Source organism: Corvus hawaiiensis, chromosome 11 (assembly GCF_020740725.1).
Source record: "Corvus hawaiiensis isolate bCorHaw1 chromosome 11, bCorHaw1.pri.cur, whole genome shotgun sequence".
NCBI classification, from domain to species: Eukaryota; Metazoa; Chordata; class Aves; order Passeriformes; family Corvidae; genus Corvus; species Corvus hawaiiensis.
This window is the reverse complement of record NC_063223.1, coordinates 23,755,006-23,774,437: the sequence shown is the minus strand read 5'-3', so window position 1 is coordinate 23,774,437 and position 19,432 is coordinate 23,755,006. Positions and strand designations below refer to the sequence as shown.

At 42.5% G+C, this 19,432-nt stretch overlaps 1 protein-coding gene across 6 annotated transcripts in view; it reads left to right on the top strand.

Annotated features, from left to right (window-relative positions):
• The window catches only part of FGD3 (FYVE, RhoGEF and PH domain containing 3), a 102,502-nt gene that overhangs the window by 60,341 nt on the left and 22,729 nt on the right, over window positions 1–19,432 (top strand). For 5 of the 6 annotated variants that reach the window (XR_007206065.1, XM_048315497.1, XM_048315500.1 and 2 more), the window contains exons 5-13: window positions 5,260–5,349; window positions 6,559–6,695; window positions 7,773–7,929; window positions 12,609–12,747; window positions 13,542–13,600; window positions 16,232–16,378; window positions 17,045–17,137; window positions 17,259–17,459; window positions 19,048–19,127. Coding sequence is in view for 5 of the 6 variants with exons in the window: in XM_048315497.1 (XP_048171454.1) it covers window positions 5,260–5,349; window positions 6,559–6,695; window positions 7,773–7,929; window positions 12,609–12,747; window positions 13,542–13,600; window positions 16,232–16,378; window positions 17,045–17,137; window positions 17,259–17,459; window positions 19,048–19,127 (1,103 nt within the window). In the remaining variant the exon portion in view is untranslated. The remainder of the gene's footprint in view (window positions 1–5,259; window positions 5,350–6,558; window positions 6,696–7,772; window positions 7,930–12,608; window positions 12,748–13,541; window positions 13,601–16,231; window positions 16,379–17,044; window positions 17,138–17,258; window positions 17,460–19,047; window positions 19,128–19,432) is intronic. The other variant, XM_048315499.1, reaches the window with a different exon arrangement.

Below are 19,432 nucleotides of genomic sequence, written 5' to 3'. Positions count from 1 at the left end.
CCAAGCTGAACATGATTGAGAAGTGCTTTGTTGACAAATACCAATATTTTGTAAGATATTGATGATTTGGTGGCTGGTTTTAAGTCTTGTTCCTTAGGTTAAGTGTCCACATAGTAGGAAATAAGGATGACAAAACACAAAGTTATGAGGTTGTAATTCTCTGGAGCTCACCTGTTGAATTTGTGAGAGAGGTATCTCCAGAAGAAACTCGTTTGTTTTGGTTTTTTGTATTACACTTCTTCCTGAGGTGCATTTATATGATACACTGCAGGTTTTCCCCTTGCAATTTGAGTTGATTTCCCCTTCCAAAAGGCAGTTTGGAGGATGACCAAGGTACACTAAGTCACCTTGCTTTTGCAGCCACATAGAGGAGGAAGGCTGAGAGAGCAGCTGCCTCTTCTTCAGTGTAAAGATTGTGCCCTCTTCTGGGACATACTGGGTGAAGCCAATTTCTGTGTCAAGTGTCAACATAAAATCACAGAATCACTAAGGTTGGAAAAGATCTCCAAGATCATTGAGTCCAACCACTACCCTAACACTGACAGATCCATCACTACACTGTGTCCCTAAGCACCACATTTTCCTGTTTTTTGAACACTTACAGGGGTGGTGACTCCACCACTTCCCTGGGCAGCCTCTTCCAATGCCCAAGAGACTTTTTCCTGATATTCAATCTAAACATCCCCTGGCACAACTTGAGGTCATTTCCTGCTCCCCCCTTTGATTCCATTGCAGATTTGGGGCACTACAGACTCAGGGTTAGTGTGAAGGGCCATAGCTTCCAGCAAGCAGAGCTAATGTGATTCAAAGTTGACTTGTTCCATGGTTATTCTTAGGCTGGAATTTCACATCACCCTTGGCAAAATTGATAATTTTCCTGCTTGAAGGAAGAGAGGAGAGTTCAGTTGGCACCAGCTGCTGGCTTGGGAGCTGGGGAGAGACCTCATCTCCTTCAGACAGCCTTAAGTTGGGAGAGTCTTCTTCCTGCATTCCCCCTCCTACCCCTAGTACCAGGCTTTGCAGCTGCACCATGAAGGTAATCAGTGGTCTCATTAAATATGCAAGTTGTTACAGTTGGAGGAGGATGCATTAGTACAGCTGCAGAGTGATTTAATGATGGCTCAGTAACTCCTAGGATATCAGGGTAAGTGAAGCTCATGAACAACTATTTTTTTCTACTTCAGATATCTCTCCATCTTCCACCCAAGCTTTCACACAACCCATGGCTGGGGAAGGTAACCTTGCCTGACGTGCTTGGTATTTTTTATTTAGTCTAGGTTTAGCTCTGCAGTGATGTGACGTCCTTTAGGAGTCTGCAGCAGTCTAACAGGGCGCACTATTAGCACAAATTATGTTGTAAAATCTCGGGAGTGACTTACTGGGATTTCCAGTTATCTTTTATCAAAATGAAAATGAACAAGGGGAGCTTATTAGTTTTGGTAAAGTCTTAGAAAATGTCAGGAAGTGATGCCCATTAACCTTGATGGTTACAAAGAAAAGAAGTGACAGGAAAGTGAGACTGAGGGACTGTCATGCTCCAAAGTCCCAAGACTTCTGCTGAGAAGCCTGAGAGACTGAGTAATGCTTCTGGGAGGGCTATCAGTGGTTCATAGCTTTTTATTTAGGTATTTTTTCACCAAGAGTAATATATGCTCATTTGTAATCACCAAAAAAAAGATTTTTTCCATCTGTCCTGCTTTCTGCTGTGTAAATGTTAACAATGGAGTATTATATGGGTCTCATGCATTCACTGACACATGCTTCCATTCTGCCTGTACGTGGCTGGAGTTTCACTTCTAATTTCATTGTCCAGTGTGTGTTGTAAAATTTGGCCTGCAGTCCTGCTACTTAGACCTTTGGGCGAGATTATCTCCAAGTATATTCTGGAAAAAAGGTCCATAGGTCAATGTTTTAGTCATAATGCTGGTTGAGAAAATTCAGATATGCCATCGTCATCATCATGATATTTGGTTTAAATATCTTAAGGAAAATGAGATCTCAGTGCAACAAAGACAACCAAGCATATCATAACTTTTCCATATTGTTTTCAGCATTGTTGAGTAGGAAGTGGTCTATAATCTTTTGGGACTTTTTGTGTTCTTTGTAGGGCTGACTGGTGGGGTTTTGAAGCAAAACCGTGTGTGATTTAAGCTCTATCCCAGCAGTTCTCTTGCAAGATTTGCTGAAAGCTCTGTGTGAGAGACATGCTGGCTGAATATAGTTGCACACACCCGTTGTATGAAAAATGCTTGCGGCAGGACATTGCCCAAGTTTTCTCGTGTTAAGCTTTGTATGTACTTAAAATTTTAGTTTCAAATTTGCTTTTTTTGTGATAGACAGGTCAGTCTTTGCCTCCATGAATCCTTGGCCCAGCCACACCCCTGGGCGTCCAGCTGGATTGTGGCCACTTAATTGCACAAAGCAGACCAGTGTGTGCCAATCTGTGCCTGTGACTGGCGTATTTGAGCTGCAAATGTATTCCAAGCGTGAATCTGACCTTCATGGGAAGCTGGTTCTCTTTGTTTTCAGGCTGTTGTTTCCTTTTATTTAAAATGTTTTATGGACAGTTGCAGCTGAAAATGGATTTTTGAATCTTCCACAAAGAAATGAAAGAGCATCGTCCTGCTTTGAGCACTGCAGTGAACTTTCTGTGTTGTGAAGTCAACACCTCCCTCTTCGGTTTTCTCATCTTTCTCGTCACCCCACCAGCTCAACTGTTCCGTCCAGCCTCTGCAGTAGATATAAGGTTCTAGTGTATGACTGCACAGGAGATACTGTGGCTGTGACGAGCAGTCAGCCAGCAAGAGCACTGCGCAAAGCAGAGCATAATCTCAGTTTGCAAATTTATTTTACTTTTCCTTCAGAAACATGGACCATGAAACATCCCATTCCTAGTGAAATGAATGATGGCTCAGGCTTTGCTAAAGCTGTCCTGCCATGGCAAAAAATGAAGTTAGAAGAATGGGACTGCCTCACATTTAATTAATCTACAATTTAATTTAAAACATTATGCCCAATAAAAGGCAAATATGTTGCAAATTTGTCTGAGAAATGTGCCTATCTACCTCTCTGCCTAGCAGAGAGAGCAACTGAAGATAGAGTCACCCTGTAAAACTGAGCTCAAGCTGAGTCTATTCAACACTTGTGTGGTATTTAAGCAGATGTCAGCAAGTTTTTTTGAAATATAAACTGTATTACAGATGGTGAAGGTCAGGAGGTTAAAACGTGCGTGCACTATATAAAGATTTACTTCTGAGTACAAATGTATTTGGTTGGAAATAAGTATTTTTCCAATTCTGAATTCAAACAACTCAAAGGATGCTCTTGGTGGTTGGCATGCTAGCTGGTTACATCAGTGCCTTTCATCTGAGCGCTCCTTTGTGCCCAGCAAAACCAGCAGATAAATTCTTTATCAGTGAGAGATCCTTGTAGTTACTGGGTTTGATTGGCTAGCAGTGCACTTCAGTGTAAACTGTAATAAGATGTATTTGCTTGGAACAATTTCAAAACTTATTGTGCTGCGATTTTTTTTGTCTTCCCCTAAATAGTAATACATATTGAAAGGACCAGGATGTTGTGTAGCATGTTGAAAGATCTTAAAAGAATATTTGAAATGACTTGGAATAATTTGAGTGGCAGGGCAGACTAAGCCCATGTCAAACCTTCACTCATGTCATGTTTGCCTGTCTCCAGATTTGTGCCTGGAAAAAGAGGGATTGCTTCAAAGGAAGTCTGATGTTTCTTCAAATAAAGAAAAGCTATTCACTTTCCTTCAATAATACTTACATCATGGAGTTGTGGGTACTTCATGCCAAGTGACAGATCATTCCATGTAGGATAACTGTGGATCTGATTTGAGTTCATGGCTCTCTTTGAAAAGCCTTTGAGGCTTTCAGTTGTACTGCAGTTTGTCTGAGTGTGTGTGGGGGATGGAGGGTTTAAATTTTTCTCATCAACTTTATTTGGAAACAAAATAAGGTGTTGAAGAAGCTTAAAGAGAGCCTTTATTTGATATTTTCCAACAATCTGACGGTGGCCCACAGGGTTATGTCTAGAAGTCCTTGCCCCAAATGTGAGCACGAGAGACAGGCATTTGGGATGGAGCACTGCTGCTGGTGACAGGCCCAGGTGCTTCCTGAACTGGAAATTGCCTCATGTGTTTAATTCAGCTGAATTTTGACTCTATGGATATTTCTGGTTCTTTTGCGAACCTGTGTGAAGGTTATTGCCGGCAGTGTTGCGTTGCTTGAGGAAGCAGCTCCTGAAGCAGCACCTTGGTGATTTTATTTGATGCCCTTCAGTTTTCCCATAGAAATAGTGATTAATTGTGCCCAGTTGATGTTCTCCATTCCAGGAATCATTAATGCACCTCTTACCTTCATTGCCTTTGTCTTTTTTTCTGGATCCAGCCCAGTATAGTTTCCCTACATTTGATCATCCTTGCTGCCCATTTTCCATGTTTGTATTCCCGAACACAAGCTCTGTTCTGGACTGGTTTCATTAGATGTAGGCATGATGTTTAAAGTCTAACACTTTAAAAGAGTGTTGGGAAGCTCAAGCCTGTATTCTAGTAATTCAGGTGTTTTTAAGCACTTAGCGAGCAAAGGGTCTATGTAGCTTTTGGCTAAACTGTGCTTAAAGTGGGTGCTTTATAACTGTATATAGGGTTTTTAAGTAGTCATTTCTCATTCTACTTTTTAAAATGAGCTTGATGAATGGCTTCACTGAGTGATTTGGGTTACCTTGATGAAAATTCTTTCCAGGGAATTGGGCCATGTTTAAAGCTGCACAAAATTCTTAGAAATGTGCCATAGAGAGTAATGCTGTGTTGGTCAAGTTAGAAATCTGGCCTAACAGCCTGGTTTCTAGTTTTTGTTTTAGTTACAGGACTTGAGTCCAAAAAGGAGAACAGTTGGTTTACAGTCTATTGCTGTGTTTTTCAAATAGACTAGACTTATTTCCAGGTTTAGAGGATGTTTCTGTTCTTTTTATAAAACCATACTGAGTTCAAGTGATGTTCTGACCAGCCACTGATTGCATTACTAATTGCTCTTTCAGAAAACAGCATTAAAAATGTCTCTGGAGCAAAGTGATCTTTTGAGGGATGTGGAGCGGATTCTGAAATGTGTTAACCTCTTTCACTCCAGGCTCCTCTTCTGGTAGGGATTTTGGCCACTGACAAAATGAGAAAGAGAACAGTTGGTGGAACTTAAGTGTGTAGGTGCAGATGGATTGTGTAATTTGTAACTGTTTTTTCAGTGCACAGAGCCCCAACAGCTATTCAACATCGCCAATGAGCTGCTCCAAACAGAAGAAGCGTATGTTAAAAGACTCCACCTCTTGGACCAGGTAATTCCATTTTGAATTAACTCTCCATTCTTTTCAGTGAGCAGCAATGATGTCGCCTGTCCATTGCCTAAGCTATAACTCAATATACTGCAAATGCTGTGTGTAGGTGGAAGATGGAGTTTGCTCGCCAGGCTGTGTGCCATGGGTTCCAGAGGCGAGCTTTGGGCAAGAAGGTTCTCCGAGAAGGAACCAGAGGATTGGGATGACAGAAAGGGGAATGGGAGAGCAGCAGCCCAAGAAACAGACATTGACAGCATTTGGTTCCTCCCTGGGTGTATGAGGGAGGAAACAACAGGGACAATGAAGGCACTAAGAAATGATGAAATCTGTGATTGCTCTTTGATGTGCAAGAAGTTGGTTGTACTAAAATCAGGCCACACGTGTCAGCCCCATGCTTACAATGAACTATTTTTTTACCACTGTGTTTTGTAATTGTTGTCCATCATGTTTACACATGGGGAAGAAGTAAAACTGGTGTGATGAGTCTGAACTTTCTTCCCCATAGACTTTGAGTTGACGCTACACAATTCAGGCATTTCTATAATTATCCCAAAGAAAAAAACCCATGAATGTGCAGGAAGGAAATAAAAATGAGGATGAGACACATTGCTAGCCAAGTGCTTTTAAAAAATGGGTAGAAGGAAAAAAAAATTAGAAAACTGTGGCCTGGCTAGCAATATCGTTAGAAGCTGTAACTTGGAGAGCCCTTCTCCCTCCAACTCTTGGAGCTCTATGGAAGACTTGCAGTGTTTGTATTAGATGAGCAGAGACTGTTTCTAGACCACAGAAATCTAGGGAATGTCTTTCCCTTTTGTTTGGTACAGTGTAATTTTTCCTACTGAGAAAAACCCAAGCACATGGTTTATTTTGCTTTGTGTAAATAGCAGTAAATGCTTTTGAGGGACTGAATGTTCTTTGCAGCTTGCACTCCCAAATATGAGATGTCTGATCTCAGTAATTTCAATCTTTTTTTAATTACAGCTCCGATTTTCCTAGGTTTTTTATGGCCTATAGTGATATATCTAACCCTGGGTGACAGTGGGCTTAAGTTTTGTGAACCTTCTGAAGACTCCAAGGACTGGCTACCAGGGATCAGATCCTGTAGCTCTGTTCTAAGCAGTCAGCTTTGCAAAACTGCAATCTAAAATCAGCATGTCTAGGACTGATTTTTGTAAAGAAATGTTGGTACTGTCTTGTTGCCTTCTGCAGGTTTTTTGCACTAAATTGTCCGAAGCAGGGATTTCATCTGAAGTGATAACAGGCATCTTCTCAAATATTTCTTCCATCTATTGTTTCCATGGACAATTTCTTCTTCCTGAGCTCAAAACAAGAATTACACAAGAATGGTAGGTAGCTGTCATTATAATTATGTAAAAAATACATTTTCAAGAAACTAAAGCAACCATAAGGCCTAGTCTACTTCAGAATTTTTTACTGTTTAATGCAGTAGTTACAGTAGTTATTTAATATGTTAATATGAAGTCTCTCAAACATTTCTGACTTAAAGAGTAGGCCTGAGCACTCAAAATTTCCAGAATACATTGTGAGCATTTTTTCAGTTCAAAGTATTGCCGGGGCTGTTTTCCTTACTGCATTCCAGCTCTCCTATTATTGCAGTACTACGAAATTGCAGTACTAGGAAGGAATGAAATTGTTTGTTTTGACCCCATAGCTGAAATAAATATTTTCAAATACCAATTAAAATTTGGCCACTATAATAAGTTGAAGGTGGGACTTGCTGATTTTGGAGGTCTTTTCCAATCTTAATGATTCTATGATTCTGTAGGTTGTAGATAAGTCAGAAATGCAGTGATAGGTAGAAAGGTTAATTGTAAATTAACCTAGGAAACCTGATTTGAGGGGACACATTGGCTGCACAGTGTCCTGCAAGCTTCTTAACTGGCTAAAGAGGGTCTTGCACGGGCAGAGTGGGGAAGAATGGCTGGCTCTCTGCCTGGCCCTGACTTTGGAGGAGAGAGATGTGTGGCTACTGCTGCTCCAGCCTGGGGTTGCTGGCCCCTAGGGATTCAGCTGAACTGAACTATCTCTTTGCATTAAAACCACTTCAGATGTTTGGCTGTGGTGGAAAAGGTTATTTTTAATATGTAAAAGTTTCCCACAAGGTTTTGTGCCGGGCAGAAGAGATATATAGATGTTCCTTTAATGATGTGTAGTCAGTCTGCTCTTCACTTAAGACAGTGAGGGCAGAAATATCGTCCCTTGTACATGAGGATTCATCTTTGAAGTTTCATCTAGGGTATTGTATAGATTACCTTAAACTAAACTTAGCCTGTCTTGATTGCACATATGTTTAAGTGCTTGTGCTTGTGGGAGACAACTGTGGAAATCTTACAGCTGTGTTTTCTGTCTGAAGATACTATTGATTCCAGAGGTTTCAGTACTTACCTGTCTCTTTGCCATAGGAGTGTCAACCCACGGCTAGGAGATATCCTGCAGAAACTTGCTCCTTTTCTGAAAATGTATGGAGAATATGTAAAGAACTTTGACAGGGCAATGGACATAGTGAACACATGTATGCAGCGGTCCTCTCCCTTCAAAGATGTTGTTCAGAATATACAGGTATGTTAATTGTTAATTGGCATAATAGGACTCCGAGATTGTTGTGGTTTAGGAGTGATGCTCCCCAATTTAGAGTCTTCAAAACCACACTGCCTCTCCCTTGCTTCCCCCCTCTGCCCTTTTTCCCTCCCCCTCCCCCTGCAGTGGCTGAAGAGGAGAGCTGGAGGCACAAAAGGCAAAGATCATGGGTTGGGGTAAGAACAATTTACTGGAAAGGCCAATGAGATAAGAAAACGAACAGTAAGAACAAAAATATTAATAATAAAAGTGCACTAAAGAAAAAGTGCAGTGCTCAATCCCACTACAGCCACATCACCCAAACCACTCTCTCCGGTCAGGACCAGCATCACCCAAACTGCTCTGTGGGTCACATTTGCTCCGCCATAAGAAAGCTTCTCCTCTGAAGTGAGACCCTCTCTTCCAGCCTGGCAATGACCTGAGGTGTTATCCAATAACACTGGGGTCTTGGGCACACCCCCTACTGTTGACTGCAAAAAATTAACTCTGTGCTGGCCAGAACCAGGAATGAGAGATCCTCACTTAATTCAGTGTGTGTTTCCCAGTTCATGACACACATTGTCAAGATAATAAGACACTAATACTAAAAATACACTATTTTAGTGGCATTCCTTTCTTCTCTTTTGCTGGTTCAAAGATTTCACACACAGCTTCTTTCCAGTCAACTTTTATTTTTTAATTTTTTTTTTTTTTTAATATGGCTTTAAATGACAGAGGGCAGGGTTAGATGGGATATTGGAAAGTAACTCTTCCCTGGGGGGGGGGTGGGGGGGGGGGTGGTGAGGCCCTGGCACACGCTGCCCAGAAAAGCTGTGGCTGCCCCATCCCTGGAAGTGTTCAAGACCAGGCTGGATGGGGCTTGCAGCAACCTGGGATAGTGGACACGGGTTGGACTGGATGGTCTTCAAGGTCCCTTCCAACCCAAACCATTCCAAGATTCTGTGGTTTAAGAGGAGTATCAGAAGTCACAGAATGAAACTTCACCCTTGGCCCAGTAATTCTGACTCTTTTGGATTTGTCTCCCTCATGTCTAATTTTATTTTTTTTTTTAATTAATACATTTTCATTTTGAAGTGGGTGGGTTTGAGTTTGGACATGTCACTGACAGCATCTCCTGTTTGTCTGGTTTTCCTGAGGCTTCCAAAGTGGCACACAGCTTGTGGGATCATAGCTCCACAGGAGGATGCTTAACATGGATTTTCATGTGTTTTCTCATAATTACACGGAAAGCTGCTCAGGGAGAGGGGAAGAGCTCCGGTTACGCTGATGTATCCATAAAACTGCTCTATCCTGCTCGGCCCCTGGGCCAGCTGAAGAGATGCAGGCTCCAGCACGCTCATGAGCATCCCTTCGGCACTCCTGGGAAAGGAGATACCATCCTTTGGGAGGGGAGGGCTGGCAAGGAGTGGGTTAAGCTTGAGCAGGGAGCGCAGCTGCCTGCCCTAAATGGGAGGATTGTGGCTGGGCCAGCTGTCAGGAATCAAGTAATCCCCTAGCAAGCTGGGAGAGGAGAGGCCCTGTGTGGAGGTTTAGGGTTGTGTCAGAGACTCAGACAGAAGTTTGGAGAAGCAAGGACTGGGGAAGGTCCTTTCCTGCCATGCTGCTGCTCCACGTGGCCTTTTTTTACCCTTTTTCTGCCTGCGCCCATCCTGCTCCCACTAAGGGCATGCACAGCAGCACTGTGTTTTGCTGTCCCCAGCCTGTGGCAAGCCATGACTTTCTGCAGGGTAAATCCTTTTGGGACTGTTTTCCCTATAGCACAGGCAATTCCCTTCCCTAAAATTCACCTGTCTCTTCCCACCACCAAGCTTCCAACACAAATGATGTGTATTACCTGTTGATCTGCACCTGTTCCAGACTATGAGCAGAACTCTTGCCAGGCAGTGTGGGCACTGGCAGTGCAGGTAGGAGGTGCAGCTCAGAAGCCTGCTGATGACAGAATTGCACTGTAGGTTATTCAGTCACACCTGCGCAGCACCTTTTGCTCCGTTGCTCAACGATCATAGCTGCAGGAGGCAGAGATTGGACCCAGAATGCTTAGTCCACTCATCTGACATATCTCTGCACTATCAAAAGCCCCTGAGAGTTATCAACATACCAGCTGAAGTGTGCTGAGATCCTTCGGGGATGTACTGTCTACCTAAGCTGCTAATGGAGTAGTGTATGTATACTATACAGCTTAAGGCATTCACTGTTACTAATTATGTCAAATTAGGGAAAGCAGAAAACAAAAATCATATGCTATTAATAAGATGATGACTGTGATTTATCAAGTTTACATTAGCTGACCTTGAAGATAAAAATACTTTCTGTTCTGTTCACATCTACTTGCTGGGGCCAAAACTTAGTAGCTGGTGAATTTATTATGACTTGGTCTGTCAACTTGCTCCTTATGCCATCACAGAAGTATACTGTGATGTATATACTACATATAATAAATAATTATATGGTTTTTTAATATATATTTATATTTTTATCTATTATATGTATTTATGTGTTTTGGATTCTTACACGAATTAAATACAGAATAAACATTTATCTAGTAAAGAATCCTACTGCAAACTCAGTAAACTTTAAACATCACATGGCATGAAACTTTTCCTGTTTGGAAGTTTGCTTTGTCACTGGTGCCTTTTCAAAAAGGTATATTTGCATGTGAATGCAGCTGAAGTGGGTCTTGAAATGACTTCCTCCTCTGCTTCCCTAATGCTGTCCCATGTTCAGTTTCATCCTATTGCAGAAATAAAGGGACATGAAGAAGGCTATAGTAAGTGGATTTGGGAATAAAATCCAAGTGCTAGTAGCGTGAAGTTCTCTGCCCTGGATTCTCTGATTCTGTCCTTCACAGCTGTGTTTTCTGGTGCCGTAAAACTCTGAGAGGCAATAAATTCACTTCAGCTCCACTAAACAGAAATATTGCTCTCCCTTTTACACTGTGACAAGATATTCTTGAAACCGAGTTTAGTCCTTTGAATTTCTGGAAGGACAGCTAATATTTTTCTCTCAGACATTCATCCTATTATCTCCAGCCTTGCTGTGAGAATGGAGCGAGTCAGCAGCGTGGTGTGGGCTGGAATATTTATGAGGAAATTGCAGATACTTGAAACAAGTTCCTTTCTCTGAGAAACGCACAGTGAAATTAATATGGTTGTAGAGGCTGCTTACACTAGAACAGACAACATTAGTGGGCTGATGTAAAAATAATGCTGTGTAGAAGACCTTGTGTGTGTCTGTGGTTAACATGCTGCTGTGGAGTCAGATTACATCGCCAGCAGAAACTTCCTGTGTGCTTTAAAGCAAGTTACTGGTTCTTACTGAGATTCTCATCTCTCTTTTAAACAGAAATACTCTTTTGCTTCACAGGATCCTATGAAAACAGGTACACTGCAATACTCGGTGCCATTGCATGCAGAGCACATCAGTGCCTTATTGGGTGATATTTAGTGTAATTAGACTCAAACCTCCTCCCCTTTTTGGCCAAGTGAAAAAAAAGTAGAATTTGAGAGTGCTCCGCCTTTCAAAGCTGGTGTGTGAGCAGTGTGTCTGCTGCTCATACAGTGAGCTCTGGCAAGCAATATATCCCTGGGGGCATTCTGATTTCATGTAGTTGAGAGAACAATGCTGCACAGGGCCATGGATGGGAAGAGCTTTTCTGAGCCTTCTGAAAGAAGAGAGTTGCATATTGGCAGAAAAAGCCAGACATGAAATGAAGAGTCACATAAAACCTGTCAGCTCTGATATCTGCTGTTGGGCAGCAAGGCTCCATGGTTGTATCTGGAGAGGCTGGATCCGAGGCCAGTGGTCTGAGGTTCAGCAAGGCCAAGTGCCGGGTCCTGTCCTTGGGTCACAACAGCCCCTGCAGCTCCAGGCTGAGCCAGAGGGGCTGGGAAGGACCCGGCAGGAAAGGCCCTGGGGGTGCTGGTGGCAGCAGCTGAACAGGAGCCCAGGTGGGCAAGAAGGACCAGGGCACCCAGGCCTGTTCCAGCCATGGTGGGGCAGCAGGACCAGGGCAGTGCCCATCCCCTGTGCTGGGCACTGGTGAAGCCCCACCTCAGCTCCTGGGGTCAGTTTTGGGCTCCTCACAACAAGAATGACCTTGAGGGGCTGGAGCATGTCCAGAGAAGGGAACGGAGCTGGGAAGGAGCTGAGGGAGTTGGGAAAGGGGCTCAGCCTGGAGAAAAGGCGGCTCAGGGGGAACCTTCTCGCTATCTACAACTCCCTGACAGGAGGGGGCAGCCAGGGGGGTCAGGCTCTGCTTCCAGGGAACAGGGACAGGACAAGAGGGAATGGTCTCAAGCTGTGCCAGGGGAAGGTTTTGACTGGATATTAGGGAAAATTTCTTCATGGAAAGGGTTGTCCAGCCCTGGCACAGGCTGCCCAGGGCAGTGATGGAATCACCATCCCTGAAGGGATTTAAAAGATATGCAGATGTGGCAGTTGTGGACTTGGTTTAGTGGTGGCCTTGGCAGTGTTAGGTTTATGTTTGGACTTGATCATCTCAAGGGTCTTTTCCAACCTAATGAGTCTGTCGATCCATGAGAGCTTGAGAAGTTCCTGTACATTCCTCTAGCTGTATGTGAATGGTCATTTTTCCTTGCTGTTAAACACCAAAGGCAGGAACAAACCCAAAACCTCCTGTTCTTGTTTTCTCTCCATTACAGAAACAGGAGGTGTGTGGGAACCTGACTTTGCAGCATCATATGCTTGAACCAGTGCAAAGGATTCCTCGTTATGAGCTTCTCCTGAAGGACTATTTAAAGAAACTTCCGGAAGAATCTCCAGACAGGAAAGATGCTGAAAGTACACGTAAACTCCTTTCTGTCTAAAAGCTCAATGAAATCTTGGGCAGTTTTTTCTTCACATGTTCAGATATTTACAACCAGGACTATGTTAGAAATGGAGATTTGAATTAATCAAATTACGGCCAAGCAAAAGGATTTTGAATGCTTCTGGAGTTGAGAAGAAAAGGGTTGGAATGCCAGCTCTAGGAATGAAAGCAGCTTTGGCAAATGAACGGTGACAATATGTTGACGTTTGCTGTAGTTGAACATCTGACATTTTTATTTAATCCATTGTGTGGCCAAGGACAAAGACAGGAGGACATCCTTGCAATAGCCAGAGGAAGAAAGGAAGAATTGTTTTAAATTTGTATTGTATTTAACTGTGTATTTCTTGGCAAGAAAGCCTGTTAGACTCTGTTTATATGGTGAAACAGGGGAAATAGACTTCTCTTGATTACGAGGAGTTTTTGATCTCAACCAAAAGAGGGTCCATATTACCATAAGCAGGCAAGCCCTGTTTTAGGAAAACAGTCTTAAAAATATGCTTGGGAAGACTTAAGTGAGACTTAACTTTTAGTAGGTGATTCCTAGACCGCGAGGGTTTTTTGTCACTGTGCTTTGGCTCATCTAAATTTTTAGGAGAGAAAGATGAGACGTAGATCAGCTGAATATGCAGAAGTGATTGTGTCTATAATTGCTTATGTAACATCATAAGGAAGGAAAAACAATAATCAGAGAGGTGAACCCATCCCCCAAGGTGCCACTACAAGGTATAATCTAGAGAATGCATAACCGTTGACACCTTTATTGCAGAGTCACTGGAGCTGATATCGACAGCAGCGAACCATTCCAATGCAGCCATCCGGAAGATGGTGAGTAGCAATTCCAGAATGGAATCGTGATCTGACTGAAACACTTGGCTAAACTGAGGGCCTCCTACTGCAACAGGCTCAGTACGGTAGACTGGGGAGGAATACCTGACTGTCAGTCAGACTTTAAACATGTGTTGGATGTCTGAGCTCTTTTTACTGTAAATGCAGTTTCTGTATATTGTTTGTCTTAAATTCCACTTCCCTCATTCTTAAGGACCCAATGAGTTGGGAAAGGAAGTCTTCATAAAACTCATTATTTGCTTTTCCTTGAAAAATGTTGAAAGTATTCCAATTAGGTCCATTCACAAGGTGTCCTTGCAGATTTTCACACTAGTTTTTTAGTCCTGCAGGTCTTCAACAGAATGAAGGTTGCTTTCATTTGATTTTAGCTCATCTTAAGTGCACAGAATGTGCATTTTGCATGCATCGGTAGCTTTGGAAAGCTGTGCTTCAAAAGCTGGGCAGTCAGACTGTGGAGATTTCGGACATGAGCACGTTTTACATATAGACGAGCCAGTGCATTACCATTAAAGTAAAAGGGCTTTATAGCTGCAGATGTGCACCCAGGTGTCTCAGGACATTTTGTATCTAACAGACCTGAAATGCTCTGTATCTGTCTTAGCACCCTCTGGCCATTTGGGGGTGCAAAGTTTATATTCCCTTCCCTATCAGACCATTACTTCCTCTCCCAGCTGGTGGGGACACTGAGAGACCACGTTTCCTGTGGCTGCTATGGGGAAGTAACCAGCTGATGTCTGTGTATTGTCAGTATGTCTGAAAACAGTTAGGAAACCATCTGTTTCTATTTGAGTCTAGCATGTACTCGTGATAAGGATATATTTTAGTGGAAAATTTTCTGGTTTGGGGCCTCTAACAACTCTTCTCTGGAGGGCTATGTACAGTATCTCTGCAGACATCAGGAATATGAAACAACTGGCTTATTGGTTTTTGTTTCAGTTGCTTTTTGTGTCAGTACACAAGAATCCATTGGAAAAGGCTGCTATAATAATTTTGCTGCGTGAGGTCCAAGCCAAACTAAAAGGAAAGCGAGTGCTGTAGCAAAACCTCCAAAAGTTAGTGGAGGGTTGAATTAATTGTTGGCTGCTTTCTCCTGTCGTCGTGCAGTAGAAGAAATAAATCATGCTTCCAAAGCTGACTTTTCCTAAAAGTGCAAATATTCCTCAGGTTTTGGATCTATTTTTGTGTTCTAGTTTCTCCTTTAAAAAATACATAGTTTGATAAGGTCACTGTTGTTTGTTTGCTTTTTGTTTATTTGTAAAATTAGTGGAATCTCTTGCTCATCGTCCCATTTGGTGGAAAAAATCTGCTGCCTTTTGGGGATTAGATGATTTACTTACTTGTTTTAGTCCACAGCCTCCACCTTCCATTTTGTTTGCAGTATGTTCATTTTAATGGTTTGAGTTTTTGTTTCTTTTTTGGTGGTTTTTTTTTTTTCTGCTGTTCATTTCTTTAATTGCTGGTCAGAAGAATTGATTAAGACAGGAACTGGTGTGATGTGTATTTGTTGTGAGAATTCTCAAGTCTTATGGGGGTAAACGAAGAGTGTAAAGACCTGGAATTCCAGCTTAATCTATAGGTAGGCAGACATTTGATTTAGAGATGTGTTCAGTCCTATCTATATTTGGGTGTAATTAGACTGATCTTGGTCCTCAATTCCTGACCTTTCCAAAGGCTGTAATTCAGGAGCAAGATGTACATACCTTCCTTATTTTGACTTGCTAAAGCTTGTGCACTGCTTAATAAGGCAGCTGCAAGTGGGTCAATGAGTCACCTTTATCCATTTGAATACTGTGTAGAGGGACTTTAATATTTAGATGTCTTAATGTAAAGTAGAAACAGTGGTTTGCTGAAAAGGAAATAGTAATCCCTTCATAAAGAATTTTGACCAAGATACAAGGATGCCTTTATGACATTAAAAGTATATTTCAAGCATTTTGGCTGGCCTATTTCAGAGGTACTTTTGGCCATGGAGGCCCTGCATAGGACTGCAGCATTCCCCAGACAGCTGAGGTTTTAGACTTAGCTTAGAGCTGTGGAATGTGACCGTGCTTCCTGATAGCGACCTACCTCCAATTGTATCAGTAACGAACACAAGAGGTGACACTTCTCAGAAGCTGAAAAATTATCATATTGTGGCAGAAATCTTAGTCTGAAACATGGGGTGGAAACTGATTTAATAAATTAAAACTTGGAAATTATTTGGTAACGTACACGTCTCCAATTTGGCTATTGATTTTATTGGACATTTCTTCTAAAGTTCCAAAGATTAATATTTGGACTTGATGATCTTAGAGATCTATTTCAACCTTTATGATTCTGTGATACATATTTATTGTTGAATAATAGTAGTCTAAAAATATAAAATAAACTGATCTCAAAATGCCATTAAATAATACAATCCAGGTATAACTAATCCAGTACAACTACTCCAGAGTGGGGAATAGTACTGAAGAGTATGAAACAGATTGTAATATAAATGCAAAGCTATAGCAGAAGTGAAAGACTGTTTTCATTCAACTGACATGAATTTACCACAGAAATGATAGAGTGGGCAATAGACCACATGGAATAATTTTTTTAAATTTAAATTGCTGGGGGTTTTACCTGCAGGAAAAGATGCACAAGCTTTTGGAAGTCTATGAGCGCCTGGGTGGTGAAGAAGATATTGTTAACCCAGCCAACGAGCTCATTAAAGAAGGACACATTCAGAAACTTTCAGCAAAGAATGGCACAGCACAGGATAGGTATTTATTCCTGGTGAGTATTTTAGTTGCTCTTTTATTTTCAGAGTTGTGCTCTGGTTGGATGGGCCTTAGAGCAAACTGGTCTAGTGGAAGCGGGCCCTTCTCATGGCAGGGGTGGAATGAGATAGGCTTTAAGGTCCCTTTCAACCCAAACCACCCTTTGAATCTATGGTTCTGTGGTACTTTTCCATCTTCCTAAGCTCAAAGACAAAAAGCATTCATCAGCTGAGCCCAGCTACTCCTTCTGAGCAGCAGTTTTCTCTTGAAGCTTTTTCCTCAAGGATTTCCTTCTTTCTTCCATGCTGTGCCTTTGCCTTTGACATGCCCAAAGGGGCATCTCCCTCCTGAGAGGCTGGGTTTTTGCAGAGTGCCACAGGAGGTGCTTTCCAGCCAAACCACTTTGCTGGAGGAGATGGCCAGCTCTTGCTGGCACTGGGAGTAGAGCTCTCATGCTTCCAAGGCAGTCAAATTCAGAGGGAGGGGCAGAAGGGAGAAGTGACTGGCTGACAGGTTTCTGTCTGCCCACTTCTTTCGGTAATGATCCATCAGCCTCACTTTCACCTTAAATCTCTTCTGGAGAACTATGTCTTGGAGTAAAACACACCAGAGCCCTAAACCTTCACAATGCAGGCTGTGTCCAGCATGTAACCCCCTGAGTTAAACTCTTTCCTTATTGCAGTTTAACAGCATGGTTCTGTACTGTGTGCCAAAACTGAGGCTGATCGGCCAGAAGTTCAGTGTCCGAGAGAAGATGGACATTGCAGGACTGCAGGTTTGCATCTCTTCTTTTCCCTCTTTTTTTTGATAGCTTCTTGATAGCTTCCTGATCCCTGCTGAATCCAAGCACATAACATTACATTAATGTAAAAATATAATAAAATTCTAAAATCCAGCTTTGGATCACTTTGGATCAATGCAGCTTTTCCACTACGAGGAAGACCTTAAGGTGCTGGAGTGTGTCCAGAGAAGCACAACAGAGCTGGGGAAGGGTCTGGAGCACAAGTCTGATGAGAGAGCTGGGGTGGATTCTGTCTGGAGATAAGGAGCGAGACCTTCTTGCTTTCTACAACTGCCTGAAATGTGGGTGTAGCCAGGTGAGGGCTGGCGTCTTCTTACAGGTGACAGGATGAGAGGAAGCAGCCTCAAGTTGCACCAAGGGAAGTTTAAGTTGGATATTAGGGAATATTTCTTCGCTGAAATGGTTGTCCAGCCCTGGCACAGGCTGCCCAGGGAAGTGGTGAAGTCACCATCTCTGGCAGTGTTCAAAAAACATGTGGATGTGGCACTTGAGAACATGGTTTTGTGGTGAATGTGATGGTGCTGTTTTGACGGTTGGACTTGATGACCTTAAGTCTTTTCCAACCTTAACAATTCTATGATTGTATCTCTTTTTGGTTTTTTTGGTTGGTTGGTGTTACAAACCAGTTTAACACAGAAGACCAAAGAAAATAAGCTTCTGTGAATAAAATGGATCGAACGCAGATAGGTTCAAAATATACCCCAAAATGTGATTAAAACCAAATGAGTTTAGATCTTGGTGCCAAAAAAAGTGATGCATTTTATTTAATAGTAAAAGAGGCATAGAGAAAGAAAGAAAAGAAGGAAAGAAAGAAATAGAGAAGAGGTGTGCATGGGTTGGGGGGACAGAGAGAGAGTGACAGGGGTTAGGTAGGAACAGATCACCCTTCCGGGGGTCCCAACAATGTCTCATTGCTCCCCTCCATCTGGTCTTCTTGGTGGTGAGGGTCCCCTGCTGTCACCACCATGCCAAAAAGTATAGAATCCAGTGGATTAATGCAGGTGGGAAGGCCTGCCCTGTGGAGAGCTAGTTTGACACTGTCCCTTGCAACACTGTGGATGTGTTGCATCACGTTGCAGTGCTCTGGTGCAGAGTCTGGGGACCCCTTTGGGGGAGCCTTTGATGGGCCATGACTCTGCTGCCCTTCTTGTGGATGTGGCTTTCCCCAAGGTGAAGAGGCCCACAGCTGAGCTCCTCTGCACCCCAGACGATGGGCATTCACTGCTCAGACCAGAGGCTTTTCCACTTCACACCCAAAACCTCTCCTGCCCCCACCCTTTAGTGTGAGGGTCTCTTCGAGCCTGGCAGCTAATAGCCCCAGGGCTGTGGTCTCCACCCGGAAGGTGCTAAGCCTGATCCCTCAGTTAATGGATTATTCTCCCCTGAGTCACTTTATCTTATCTTCATCAATGAGCAGCATAGGGCTCCATTCAGGGTTTTGGTAGTTTTCTCTGCAGCTTTTGTACAGTTTTGCTATAATAGGCAAAAGTCCTTCATGAAAGTGTTTAAACTATAAATCACAACATTTCAGTCTCCGACAGTTGGGGTTTTTAAATTTTTATAAGAACCATTCAAAGGGGAGTAGAATAATAACAGGTGACTGTGTGTGACGTGTTTGGATTGAGAGCCCTGCCTTGTCCCCTGGCTGGCACAGGAGCCACTTTCTCCCCCTACTGCTGTAGGAGTCTGGTTGGTGATACAGACCCACACATTTTGTAGCAAGACAGGTAATTATGGAAACACTCCCTTATTTTTTCTACTTCTATACTTTATTCCAAATGATCCTTTCGACTAAGCATTTCAGAGAATGACTATATTTGTAAGTCATTAAAAATGTTGGAAAGACAAGGTCAATGAGTAAAGAGCTGATGTGCTTTTTACAGGTCCAAGAAATTGCCAAGCAAAATGTGGCTCATACATTTTCCATAACAGGAAAAAAGAGGTCATTGGAACTACAAGCCAGGTATGGTACTTGTTCTGTCTTTGAAGGTTTGTGAATATGTATGGAGAAATTGATCTATGGGCTGTGAGAGTGTGACAGCTTTAAATCACAAGGTGAGCAGCAGAGGTGGGTAACTTAGATATGCAAGAGAATGTTGGTCCTAAGTCAAAGTGTGTTGATTGCCTTTATTGAATGCTTGCAGTATTTAAAGTAGTGCTTGTGGGGTCCACTGTGTCAACAAGTCAAATATTTTGACACTTGGTAATAATTATTGTCAATAATTATTAATAATGTTTATAAAATAGTGGATAACAAAGCTAAAAATC